We start from the raw sequence: 14,378 nt of genomic DNA, 5'->3' as shown, positions 1-14,378 counted from the left end.
CAATGTCTTCCTTGTCATCTCAGGAAGAATACCTCAGTTCATTACTCTTGGAGTAGACCCTTTTTTACTTATGTTTTGGGTCATCGCGGGTCAGCAGTTGTTCGACCCACAAAGATGGCCAAGATTGAACTAGCCCTGGTGATGTCTTCACTTTGTCTCTGTGTTGCACTCACGATGAGCTACTTTTGGCAAGTTTTTTAAACAACTCGTTAAAGATTCGAAGTGTAACAACTTCATGGGTGGTCCTAAGGTTGGTTGTTGGATCAGATGAGCTCACCTCTCTCCTTTGGGATGGTTGTTCCACCTTTTGTGCAACCTCTCAAAGGGATAAGATCTTTCTCCCATCTCTTATGGAAGCTCCTCCTCCTATAAATACTTCCTCCATGGCTGAGATCATCTAGCTTCAGAGTTCAAGAGTTCAATAGTAAAAGTAGAGAGTTTTGCTAGAGTGTGGAAGTAGCCTCTTATGTAACTTAGCTTGGGATAGTTTTGAGTGGAGTTGGCTTGATTGTAAGAGTGTTCTAGCATCAACCTTTTGGGTAGGAGAGAGAGTTATTTGTCCTTTTGGGAGATAGTTCATGAGTGAATGCTTGTAGAGACATGCTGATAGGACCCTTCAAGGAGACTTACGACGTCAAGGCTTGGTTGTAAGTTTTACTTTAGTTTATATTAATACAAATCAATGGCTTATTTCCTATATCTTATGTCAAATTGCATGTTGATAGCTTGAAATTCCTTGACTCTTTAAGTAGATCGTTTTTGTCATATTCTATTATGTTCATGGTTGTTCTCTATATGTTGTTTTCAGGTACAAGTGATCAGAAGAACGAGAGCTAGAGCAACAAAACAGGGACTTCATCGAACGAAGATTTGAAGTTAGGCCTTCATGACATCAAATTTCTAAGGAAATTTGCTTTGGTATTGTCTTTGCTATGACTAGACTCACTTTAGGGCTAGAGGGGTTGCCTCTATTCGTAGAGGGAACTTGCCTACATCACTAGTTGGCGACCATACTAGGCAACCTTTGTCTTTTGTCTCTTGATTTTATTTTGTTTTGCTTGTTTATTGTCTCCTTTGCTTTTGGGATGAATTCTTCATGTTATGGGTTGTTTGACTACTCCTGGTGGTGTTCCCTTTGTCATAAGTGATAGTTTTGGCCTTCCCTCAATTGGATTTTGAATTTTTTCCTTTGATTTAGGGTCGTCGTAGGTTATTTTATGACAGTCGCGAAGATATTCATGCCCGCGCTATCTGATTAGTTTCGCCTTCTGCTGTTTGGCACGATTAAATCGCCTCACAGTCACGAAGAGCTCTGAAATCGGCTTGGCACTGTTAACTAGTGTACTTCTGCGACGACATCGCAAAGTGGATAGTTAGGGAGGTGCGACGTTTCATTATCGATGCATGTTGTTAGTTTTATGCTCATGAAGATTCTTGTAGGTTTCAATTTTAAAGTTTTGTTTGCTGATTGGCCAGTATGTCCTATCCTTTTGAGCTGCCTCTTTATTGTGTGTCAAATTGTTGATTTCTAGAATATTTGACTCCGGGTTTCATTCCCTTGAAACTTCTCCTTTTGAACTGTGTGACCTATTTACCTTAGGGTTTCTTGAAACATTGGCTTTTCTTGGGTTACTTGTTCATTTGGACCTTTGAGCTGTGTTTGGAACGATCCCTTACTTTGTTTGAGGCTTTTCCTTATTGACTATTCTTTCATCTTCCTGATTGGTACGTGACGTTTGGTTATCAAATTTGCAAGTATTGTTTGTTTGGTTTCCTTCCATCACTTGGCATAGATCACATTGCTTTCCGGTCAGTGAGAAAGCTTTCCAATTTTTTGTAAGAAGAAACATATTCTATGTTTTGAGTCTTTGATTAGTTTCCAAGTGGAATGTTTCTCTTCACTTATTGAATGATTTCATTTGAAAAGGACTTAAAACTAGCATTGTTTTGAGTCTTGCATTTGGTTGTTTGTCATTTATTTGAAAAATCAAAGTATTGCATTCATTTTGTATTAAGAAATGAGAACAATCTTTTGCATTAGTAAATTATTGACATTTAGACATTTAAAAGAAAAGGATGTATTTTTCATTTTCTTAATTAGATTTCTTGCAAGTTAGTGAAGGATAGAAGCATTTCTCTTTTCTTTTGATTGGTTTTCCTGCATTTGCTTGCTTTGAAATGATCCTCTCACTTTTAGTTAGTTAGTTGTTCATTGAAAAGAAATGGTTTCTTTACTCATTTAGTTGCATTCTAGGAGATTTTGAAGATACATTCAATAGGGCCTTGAAACAAAAATTTAATTCAAGATTAACTCCTAAAATTTATTGAATTAATCTAAAAACACATTGGAAATTAATGCTCACATATCTAGAGGTCTAGGCTAGAGACGTGTTCTGATGTCTTTTGACCTAGTGGCTCTTTTTTTCACTAAGGTTGGGTGATTCCTCCTTTTGTGATTCGATAAGTACTAGTACGAACTTGTGCTCCCTGTATCGTCGTCTATATGATGGGAGACCCCACTAGGTTACAATATTGTTATCCATAGGAAGTCGAGTCTGCCGCCTTACGAGTCGTAATGCATCGAAAACAACAATCGGGAAGATTATCTGCCATACGGGAAGTCCTTGGTCATTTCCGTTTCATTTTACTACCAAGGTGTATATGCAGTTGTACGATTTGTCTGGTAAATCTTTTGCCTAGAATTACATAGCAATTACTTTCATTCCTTTTCAACTCTTTAAAAGTAAAAGGATCATCTAAGCACTTGTCCTTTTAGGTTCATTAAACTTCGAAGGAGACTAGAGTCATCTTTTGCCCTTTTTCTCGACTCTCTAAACACGAAAAGACAAAGTTTCATTCCAGTGTCATAAAATTTATTTTCCCACGATAACATCCTACCTGTTAATTTTGGCCACATCATGAGTAATATCCTTGAAAATAATTTAAAGCCCTCTTAATTAAATCTTCTCTCCTGGTCTTTTGAGTTTAGGCCATCTTGGAGGACTCAGCTGTTCCATCGTCTTTACCAAGTGACAGAGAGCCTTTTTCCCCCGTCTCTTATGAGGTATCATCTGTTAGTGGCGCTCTTGCTATTGTTCCAAGTGTTCAGCCTCTTGCCTCTCAAGCTCCGGGTGAGGAACCTTTTGATATCAATTGGACTCCTCCCAACGTTTGGGAATTTTTAGACGAGGATCTTCCTTCTACTCCCCCTGGTGCTTCGGTTCCTATGGCCTCTTCTGACATGGATGAGTCGAGTCCTGTTAGCAGTCAAGAGAGCCTTATGTCAACTAGTGAATATTAGTTTCCTCCGGAAGGTTTCCCTTTCCACACCTCTCCAGATGTTTCATTACCGCTTCGCTATCACGCTTTGGATGACATACTTGGTGCTACATCTTTACACCAGAGCTCTGTATGGTCTCATACAACGGTTCTGACTTCAAGGCCATTCATGTCTACTCAGTTGGCCACAACCTCCATTCCTCGGATGCAGGTTATATTTGTGACATCTGTTCCATCAATGCCCACCGTTTGTATGGCATCTTTGACTCCTCTTGTTAGTGTAGTTACCGCATCATCAGCAGTCACTGCTGTTATTGGGATATCTTCCGAACCCGTTGATAGTGGTCCTTCGCCTTTGGCGTCCGAAGTCAGTCAACCTACTGGTAATGTACCTATCTCCTCGAATCCCATTCTGAGGGGATTGTCGTATGATCAATATCTGTTTGCTCTTCAAAAGCCGACTTATAACCCTCTAGGTTCTCAATAGATGTTCGTTTCGCATAACCCTCTCCACTATTATGATCACTGTGGAGCTCATGTTTATTATGCTGGACCTCTTCCTTAGATGACTCCAATCGATAGTCAAGTTCCACCTTTGGTTTCTTGGAATCAAACTTCTTACCACGGCTCGCAAGGACAACCCTTTCAGGGACAACCTTATGCCTCGGTAGGACAATCTTATGGTCAGCAGGGGAAACCTTTGGGCTCACAAGGACAACCCTTTTAGGGACAACCTTTATCCCAAATAGGTTCATCCTTTGTTTATTTAGGACAACCTCCTTTATCTCAAGGACCACCTTCTGGTCAGTTAGGTCAGCTTCAGTTCTAGCAAGGCCAACCTGCTACCCAGCAAGGAAAATGTTCTGGTCAGTTAGGACAGCCTCAGTTCCAACAAGGCTAACTTGCTGCTCAGCAAGGACAACCTTCTGGTCAGTTAGGTCAACCCCAGTTCCAACAAGGCCAACCTGCTGCTCAGCAAGGACAACCTTTTGGTTAGTTAGGTCAACCCCAGTTCCAACAAGGCCAACCTGCTGCTCAACAAGGACAACCTTTTGGTCAGGTCAATCCAGCTATTAGTCAACCTGGTGTTCAAATGCAACTTGGACCTCAAGCTCAAGCTGGTCCCCAAACTCAACCCGGTCCCCAGGCTCAGTTTGGATTCCAAGCTCAACCTGTTTATCAGATACAACCTGGGCCCCAGGCATAATTTGGGCCTCAGTTTCAGTTCGGTCCTCAAGTACCTCAGCAACCCCAAGGGCAACCTCAGGGTAATCCATATCAGAACTATCAACAACCTTAGGTTAATCCTTATCAGAATTTTCAGCTAGCCATATGTTGCCCCTGTTGGTCAAGCTGGTAATCAATGGTTTGCTGGAGGTCAAAATCCAGGTCAACAACCAGGGTATGGTTTCAATCTGCCAAACTATAACCCTTATGGACAAGATCCATGGAGGAAAAAAGGCCCTGGTTGGAACCCTAACGCTGGTCCTTATAAAATATCCATGATGTCTTTCAATCCTCAGTTACCTTTTCTTGCGAATTTGGAACTGCTCGATGTGTCGAAGTTGACAAATGATCCTATACTTCATAATCCATATTGGCCACCTATTCCAACCAAGATCCTTGGTGACTATCCTAAGTTTGAAGGCAAGTCCAGAGAAGACCCCCAGGCACATGTCATGACTTATCACCTTTGATGTTCATCCAATTCCTGGCTTGACGATTCTATTCGTCTCCATCTTTTCCAAAGGACTCTTACTGGTTCTGCTGCAAAGTGGTACATTGAACTCGCTCGTGGGAATTTCCAAGATTTTAAATCTCTTGCGATGGCATTCCTTACGCATTTTCAGTTACCGATTTGCTATGAAATGGGAACACATCTTCTTACCTCTCTGAAACAAGACACGACTACCCACATCTTTTATCATATTCACGAATGGAGAAGGCATCACCGTTTGATCAGGTTCTAGATTCCTGATCATCTATTGACTTATTGGTTCACTACCTATTTTTTTGGTCCAATAGCCAAAGATATTGCTATGGGGGCATGCGTTACTGAAGAGAAAGCCATCGCGCGTGCTCAATATCTTGATTTGGTATATTCCCAATCTGGCATGCTTTATGATGTCTTGCTCGATGCTCCACAACTTGGAACTTCTAAAGCTCCACCGACACCTTCTGTCGATGGTGTTATTGGTTCCATTGCTCAGTCTTCTCAAAAGTATTCCATGACTCCTGCGAAGTAGAAATCCACTGCTCCTACTGAAATTGCTTCTCAGTCTCCATCCAATCCTGGGAAAACCTCAGAAGTTAATGCCGTCCAGTCCACCATGACGGAGAAAAATTCGAAGGGTAAGAAGAAAGGGAAAGGTAAAAATAAGTCTGACACACCAAAGCAAGAACCTCCTAAGACTCCTACTGATGATGGTTCTAAACGCAAACCTAAGTATCCTTGTCTTATCTGTGATGAGGATCACTTCACTAAGGATTGTCCTCGACGGTCTGAGGTAAGTTGTTTGCTTAAAGGGACTTCAGGGATTCTACTGTGCTTAAAGAACCTTTTCCTTCCCAGCAAAATCAAATGGTGGACTAGCCTCAATCCTCTTCCTCATCTGGTTCCCAGGTCTTTATGGCCGGGACTATTCCTATTCACGTGTCTACTCGATCGAAAGATTATGCTCTGCGACCAGGAAAGAACTTGAAGTTCCTTCTAGTGTTTCCCCGTCTAGTTCTGGCCCTCTTCATATTGAAAGGCCTAGTAATGAGTTCGTCATTTGACCACCTGCTAAAGGAATTCTCCAAAAATCCTCCTATAATCCCAATGCTCGTGCTGCACAACACTATAGTATTGTCAAAGATCTAGCCCAAGCTCCTTTGGCTATGTCTGCATTGGAGGTTCTCCAGAGTTGTCCTCCCCAACGAAAGTCATTACTATCCGCCATCGGTGGAATTGATCCGGCTGATTCTGAGTTGATTACTTTCGATCTTGAAAATCATGTGCCATGTTTGCCTCACCAGATCACTTTTCTCATCCAGGTTGTTATTAACTCAAAGACTATTCATCGTACTGTTATCGATGAAGGAGCCTCGACTTGCATCATGTCTATTGCTTGTTGGAAAGCCATTGGTTCTCCCTCTTTGAGTCAATCTCCGAATACCCTAGAGGCATTTGATGGAAGATATTCTCGTCCGTTTGGTATTCTCCCGCACTTGCCTATCACCTTGGAAGGCAAGATGGTCAACATCGAAGTAGAGGTTGTCGATGCCAATCTAACTTACAACCTTCTACTGGGTCGAAGTTGGACATATGCTATGCATGCCATTGCTTCTTCACTGTTCTGCGTACTCCATTTTCCTCATCAAGGGAAAATTGTTACGGTTGATTAGTTGTCCTTCTTTGCTTCCTCTTCCTTGGAAGGCAATGTTCCATATGTGGAGCATACCAGTATTCCTTATGAGAGTGTGGGTGTCGGGCTCTTTAAAGCTCCTGCCCTCATGGGCATTTTTCTGCTCCCACCTCCTAATGTTGCCTCCGTCAATATGATCTCTGTTAACCCTGATCCTTGGGTGATTCCTCCCCTCGATCAGGTAGATTCTTGGGGTGATGTTATGCCATTAAGCCCTGTTGAGCTTAACTATGTTGAAATCGTCTTGGCTTTGGTTTCTTCTTCTGACTCTACTCCTTCGAGTAGATCTCTTGACACGTATGTGCAATCCCCTTGGCTTGGAGATATTGCTTCTCCTAATCCTTTGCAAGAGATGTTTCCTTCTGATGAGGCTATTCTTGAAACTTTGTCTTTTGAGGATCCTCCTTGGGTTGATAGTCATCATTGTTCCTCGTTTCTTCCTAGCTTTGGGGCAATGACTGCCTGTCTTGATAATTTTGCTTCCCATGTTCCTTCTCAACCGCTTCAAATGCCCATCTTAACTCATGAGGTATTTTCTGAAGGGAATATGGGAAATATCATGCAAACCATACCTATTGACATCTCTGTTAAACCAGGGGTTGTCGAAAATATTCACATTGGAGTAACTTGTTCTCCCAAGGAGATCAAGATTTACACTAGTCTCTTCTAAGAGTTTCGCGACGTGTTCGCCTGGTCATATGAAGAAATGCCCGGTATAGATCCGAGTATTGTGGTGCATGAGATACCTACGTATCCTAATGCGAAACCAGTTCGTCAATGTTTACGTCCCGTGCACCCAAGAAAGGCAGCTACCATTAAGGGAGAGGTTGAAAAACTTCTCAAGGCTGGGTTCATTTATCCTATTCCATTGACAGACTGGGTCTCTAACATTGTCCCCATGACTAAAAAGCAGGGCACTATTTGAGTTTGTGTTGATTATCATGATATTAATTGCGCATGTCCGAAAGATAACTACCCCACTCCCTTTATTGACCAACTTATTGATGACTGTGTTGGGAGTGAAATATTCTCTTTTATGGACGGCTTCTCTGGCTATAACTAGATCAATATTTTACCTGTTGATCAACACAAGACTGCCTTTATCTGTCCGTGGGGTACTTTTGCTTATAAAAAGCTCCCTTTTGGTCTAAAGAATGCCGGTGCAACTTTCCAAAGAGCAATGTCCTATGATTTTCATGATATTAGACACATTGTTCAACCTTATCTGGATGATCTTCCTACTCATTCAGCTAAACACACAGACCATCCGGACCACCTCCGTCAGATTTTTCTTCACTGTAGACATTACCACATTTGTCTCAATCCACACGAATGTGTCTTCTGCATTGAGTCCAGCAAAATCCTTGGGTTTGTCATTTCTAAGGAGGGTATTCATCTCGATCCACTCAAGGTCGAAGCTATTTTGAATCTCCCGCCTCCTGCTACTTTGCACCAGTTGCAGAGTTTGCAAGGGAAGGCTAATTTCTTGCATCATTTCATCCCTAACTATGTTGAGGTCACTAAAGGTTGTACTTGTTTGCTTAAGTGTGACATTCCATTCCTTTGGGATGAAATTGCCGAAAAGTCATTTGAGCAGCTCAAGGCCCTTCTTGTTTCTGCCCCTTTGTTGCGTCCACCTAACTATCACCATGATTACTCAGTTTATCTAGCTGCCATTGATAGTACCATTGGCATGGTTATGCTCCAGGACGATGATAATGGTTCCGAGCATGTCATATATTATCTTAGCCGCAACCTTCTTGACACTGAGACTCGCTATGCTTATGTCGAGAAGTTGGCCTTGGCAGCCGTTCAGGCTGTTCAAAATTTTCGTCATTACATTTTGTTGCGTACCACAACCGTGATTTTTGATTGCAACCCAATGACATATATTCTGTCACGTCAATTGCTGGGGGGAAAATACTCCAAGTTGATCATTATCCTCCAGGATTTTGATTTGGATTTCACCACTGCCAAATCTAAGAAGTCACTAGTTTTCGCTGAGTTGATTTGCTCCTTACCATCTGCTTCCGCTCCCTCTCGAATAGAGGACCGCATCCCAGACGATACACTCTTCTTGATTAGTACCCTCAATCCCTGGTATGGTGACATCATTGTTTACCTCTAGACATCTTCATTTTGCTTTGACTTGTCTAAGGATGCTTGGCGACACATTCACCATCATTCTCAGTCATATTGTATTATTGGAGACACATTATACCATGTTGGAGTTGATTCTATTCTCCACCACTATTTAACCCTCGTGGAAGCTGAGAAAGTCTTAAATGACTGTCACTCTGATGCTTGTGGCGGTCATATGTCTGGTTATGCCACTGCTCAAAAGATTATTTTCACTGGTTATTTTTTGCCATCCATTTTCAAGGATTGTATTCTTACCATCCTTTCATTTCATGCGTGTCAAATTTACCAGCGCAAGATGCGGGCGCCGCCTTCTCTCTTGCATCCTGTCATTACTGTTGGCCCTTTTTCAAAGTGGGGCATTGATTTTATGACTTGTAACCCTCACTCAGCCAAGGGTCATGGGTATATGATCGTTGCCGTTGATTACTTTATGAAATGGGCCAACAATGATGCCTACATTGACTAACGACGGTAAGACAACTGCTCAATTTCTATTCAATCATGTGATTGCCAGGTTTGGAGTCCCTCAGGCCATCGTCACAAATCATGGCTCTCATTTTTGTAATTACATGATGGCTGAGTTGACAACCCAGTTGGGCTTGCATCACGATAGTTTGATGCCATATTACCCCTAGTCCAATGGCCAAGTTGAAGCAGTGAACAAAGTGTTGGTCACCATGCTTCAGCATACCATTGGAATGCATAGGTCCAATTGGAATTTGATGTTGTTTTCAGCTCTATGGGCCTACCGAACCTCGGTTAAGGATGCTACCAGATTTACACCATTTCAGCTTGTTTATGGTCTGGAAGCTACCCTTTCAATTGAATGTGAAATTCCTTCTCTTAAATTAGCTATCAAATTACTACTGAATACCACTCCGGTGGAGGAGCGTCTTCTTTATTTAGAACAACTTGATGAGACTCGTCGACTTGCTTCATTGGTCATTGAAGCACAAAAGAAGCGAGTGAAAGCTCACTTCGATCAAACAATCAACCCACGTTCCTTCATTGAAGGGGATTTAGTCCTGTTGTATGATCAAGCTCATGATAAGCTGGGGGCAGGCAAATTTGAACCCATGTGGCATGGGCCCTATATTGTAAAACGTGTTTTTCAAAAAGGTGCCTATGAGTTGATTGATTATGAAGGAAATCCTTTAGATAAGCCCCGAAACAGGCTTTATCTCAAGAAGTATTATGCATGAGTCTTTCGTGCATTTCTGTGTACATAAGTGTGTTTTCATTTTTGTACATGTTTGGCTTGGTGTGTAAGCATTTTTTGCTTATTATGTCCTTTTGCTTCTTATGCAGATGTCTGTCGCACCTTATGTCAGTTTCACTGATGGTGCCTGTTGTAGTACTCAAAATCTTTCCTCCGCGACATGGGTTATCTATGATCCTCACGGTGAGTTGGTAGATCTTCAAGGTGTTTGTGTAGGATGTACTACGAACAATTTCGTTGAATATAGTGCAGTTATTGAGCTATTTACTAAGGTTTTTGCCCTCAATATTCGCGCCTTGATCATAAATCTAGATTCACAACTTGTTGTTCTTCAGCTCAACAGGCGTTATTCCGTCAGAAACCCTCAAATTTTAAGGTTGTATTTACGTGTTCGTTTACTAGAAAGGAATTTTGATTTCATTACATATCAACATATTCCTAGAAGACTAAATACATTAACAGATGCATTGGCAAATCATGTGTTAGATAGACATTTGTGACATTTGTAAAAGTAAACATTGAGACATAATAAGTTGATAAAGCAAAACATAGGTATGTATATATATCATGTGTTGCACATCATAGTGCTAAAAAAATATGTGTTCAGGTTACATCATGAGACAACATGTCTCTCAAAATTGCAGAAAATAAACCTAGGGGTCTAATCTGTGTGATGCTCTCTATAGCACACCACTGCTCAGACAACACGTCTAAGCAGTCGGTGGATCCTGTTCGACACCCCTACTGTGTGTCGCTGGTACTATCGAGGGACATCCTCGAATCCTGCGTAATCTAGAATCCCCTCTGTCAAGCCCTCTAGGTCACGGGTGATCTCATCCTCCATGTCTCCGCCAGGAGGGGGCATCTCAAACTCCCTCTCGACTCTCCGAGCAATGGGAGACAAACCTGTAGGTCTTTCAGGTCCAACATCTACAAGATTGAAACATAATGATCAGGACATATATATAAAAAAAAAATTTACAAAAACTCTTTAAAAATAAAAAAATGATTTTGTTACCTCTATCATCCTAGTGTTCCCCAGGAGGGAGTATTAGGTCTGGATCACCTCTGAAGTTAGTCCCAGCATATGGCCAGTCCTCTACAACAACGAGTTGGTGATCTAGCCACTCGAAGAACTCCGGTCTCCACGACATGTGTTGACCGCCACCTCCTCGAGGCATCAATATAGCCCAGTGAGTGATCCATGGCTCCTGTGGTGGTGGCCTAGCCACAACCACTTCTTGCCTCTGAAAGATAGGAAGTTGTTTTTTACACAGTAATTTGTCACTGCCTTCACCCCAGCCTTTCTACTGTGTCATGTGTCCTAGTGAAACATGCTCATACTGAACAAGTGTTCTCTAATGTTGCCAAATGACCCACTTTTCCTAAGTTTTCTGCCTCATCGCGACTCTGGACTTAATATACGCGATGAACAGCGGTTGTAAATAGTCTGGTCACGCTTCCAGCGCGGAAGTACATATGTTTCCTGCGACGGTGATTTCATGCTCCAACGCGAGGAGACTTATTATCTTTAGCGATGATCTGACTGGCTACATTTCTCACTAGCGATGTCAGCGCTAAGGCTTTGTTTTACACTCACGATGATCCAGATTGGGCGAATTCGTTCCAACAGTCAGCCTTCTGGATGCCTCAAGACCTGGTTGTTGGCATAGTTTGTGTCACCCTTCATCCTCTGGTATGGCAGTTCCGTCATTTGTGCTACCTTCCTTAGGGATAAGCTCACTCTTCCACCTTTCATGGAGACTCCTTCTCCTATTTAAACACTCACCATTGCTATGATCAGCTAGTTGGTAAATTCTTGGATTGAGCTGTGTTGTTAGTGTTTGTGAGTTTGCTAGATAGCTGGTGTGGGTGTGACAAGTGTGGGGTTGTTGATAGCTTATGGGAGGTTGTGAAGTGCCCTTAATTTTGTGTAAATATTATGAGTAAGAGAGAACTTTGTATATTGGGAGATCCATCTTCAAAGAGTGAATGCTTTAGAAATACACTGGTTGGACCCTCTGAGAAGGCTTGCGGCGTCAAGACTTTGGTTGTAAGCTTGCTATTATTTCATTATTAATACAATCAATGATGTTTTCCTATGTCTTGTATGTAATTTACTTGATAGCTCATGACTTCTTGAATTTGTGAGTAAATAGATCATTGTTGTTTTCTGGTTACGTGCTTTGTTGTATTTCCTTTGCATTGTTTTAGGTTGATCACTCATTGAGGAGAAGGAAGTGGAAGCTGGAGTAGCACAATGGAATTCCATCGACCACCAGTTGAGGTAGGCCTGCAACTATGACTGTTTAAGGAAATCTATTGTTAATTTGTCCTTGCTGTGATTAGACCCACTCTAGGGCTAGAGGGGTTGCCTCTGTCTGCAGAGGGAACACTTTCCTGCATCACAAGTTGGCGACTCCACTAGGGAGTTTGGCCTATGTTTTTCTCTTGTTTACTCTTGCTTTGATTTTGATTTGGTCCCTTTTGAAGTTTGGGGATTAACTATCAGTCTTTGAGTTTCCTGGGTTGATCTGGGGAATACCTCTATTTGATTGAAGGATTGACTGGTTTTGGTTTGGGAGTTTTTGTTCGCCTGTCATTGTTTTGAACATCATCGTGGATAATAGTTTAATAGTCACGCTGTCATCGCGCTCACCCTTTTGTAAGATCCTGTGCATTGCTTAATAAAGTCACACAGTCGCGACGACTCTGAAATCCGTCCATCGCAGAAAAGTTGTGTACTTCTGCGACGACATCACCCTGTTTCTACGGCTAGTTGCTTATCAGCGCTAGTTGCTTGTGTACGTCCCGCGGTGATTGTTGTAGAATTGATTTTTTTCAATTCTGCCTCCTGAGTCCATCAGTCCTGCTGGTCCCTTGCTTTTTTGCTTGCTCAGTAGCTTGTTTTTCACTGTTTATGGTTAAGGCACTCTTTCTTTGGCTTTGTTGAATGAATATTGCATTTTCGCTTGTGTGACCTAGTTCATTGTTTCAAGTTTCTTGAATCAATTGGCTTGGTTTCTGGTTTGCTCAAGGTTCATTTGCATCTTTCTTGTTGGTTTGATTAAGCCTTCCCCATTGCTTGTTTTTGGTTGATTGTTTAGTGACTATTATTGAACCAATCTTTGGTATTGATTTGATTTCTTTTCACTACCGAACATAGATCATGATTGTTTCGATCAACCGAGTTTTTTCCACACTTGCTTGTTTTCTTACTTGTTTCTTCTAGATTCAAAGACATCAAAATAAAAAAGATTGCATTTATTTAGTATATGACAGTGAAAGTGAATTTGCATTTCAAGTTTGCATATTGGAAAGCGAATGATAAAATCTCTCATTAATAGTGCCTGTGCACTTTAGGAATTGATGTCTGTATGCATTGAGTGACTGCGTTTTTTTATCATGGTTTTCTTGGTTTGGGAATGATCTCTCTACCCTCTCGTAGGTAGGTGTTCATTGAATTAAAAGGATATTTTACTCATTCTAGCTGCATCCTAGGATTTATTGTATACATATGGTAAGGCCTGAAAAATGAAATATAATTCAAGATCAATTCTAAAATGAACTGAATGAACTTAACAACACATTGAAACATAACGCACACTATTTAGAGGTCTAGGCTAGAGACGTGCTCTGGCATCGTTAAACCTAGTCACTATTGTTTGCTCTCAAGGTTGGGTGATTCCTCCTTCTGTGACTCAATAGTGGTCTAGTACGTAATTGTGCTCCCATGTACCATCGAGTATATGTTGGGAGACCCCACTAGGTTATCATCCTTTATCCCTAGGAAGCCGTGTCTGCTGCCTTGCAAACCGTAATGCACCGAACACAACATTCGGGAAGATTGACTACCATACGGAAAGTCCTTGGTTTTCACATGATTGCCAAGGTGTATATGCAATTTTACGGGTTGTTTGGTAAACCTTTTGCCTAGTTTCTCCAGAGTAGTCACTTTCGTTCCTTTAGGACTCCCTAAAAGAAAAGATCCATCTAAGCACTTCTCACTTTAGGCTCATTAAATATTCGAAGGCGACTAGAGTCATCTTTTCATCCTTTTCTCGACTCTTTAAAGATGAAAAGGTCAAGTTCTGTTCTCGTGTCTTAAAATTAATTCGGTCACGTTCACATTTACCCTGTTAGATCTTGTTTGCGTTTTAGCTTGTGTAGGGTTCTTTCTCATTAAGTTTTCCTAGGATTTTTGAATTGAATCATCCTGGCGGAATCACCGATCCCGTCTCCCATTCCAAGTGACCAAGGGTCTCCATCTTCTGTTGCTCCTGAGGCACTGGTTGTTAGTGATACTCTCCCTATTATTCCGAGTATCCAAC

General features: G+C 41.6%; 1 protein-coding gene across 1 annotated transcript; it reads left to right on the top strand.

Moving 5' to 3' along the window:
* Window positions 1-6,159: 6,159 nt before the first annotated feature.
* On the top strand, window positions 6,160-6,666 carry LOC149143690 (uncharacterized). The gene has a single exon (XM_089451904.1). It carries the CDS (start codon window positions 6,160-6,162, stop codon window positions 6,664-6,666), a length of 507 nt encoding a protein of 168 aa, XP_089308030.1.
* The last annotated feature ends 7,712 nt before the right edge of the window (window positions 6,667-14,378 follow it).

The sequence above is a fragment of the Pinus tabuliformis genome, chromosome X (assembly GCF_031772625.1).
Source record: "Pinus tabuliformis cultivar Carrire ecotype Pingquan chromosome X, CPIR1, whole genome shotgun sequence".
Taxonomy (NCBI): Eukaryota; Viridiplantae; Streptophyta; class Pinopsida; order Pinales; family Pinaceae; genus Pinus; species Pinus tabuliformis.
The sequence above is the reverse complement of the archived record's forward strand: the minus strand, read 5'-3'. Positions and strand labels throughout refer to the sequence as shown.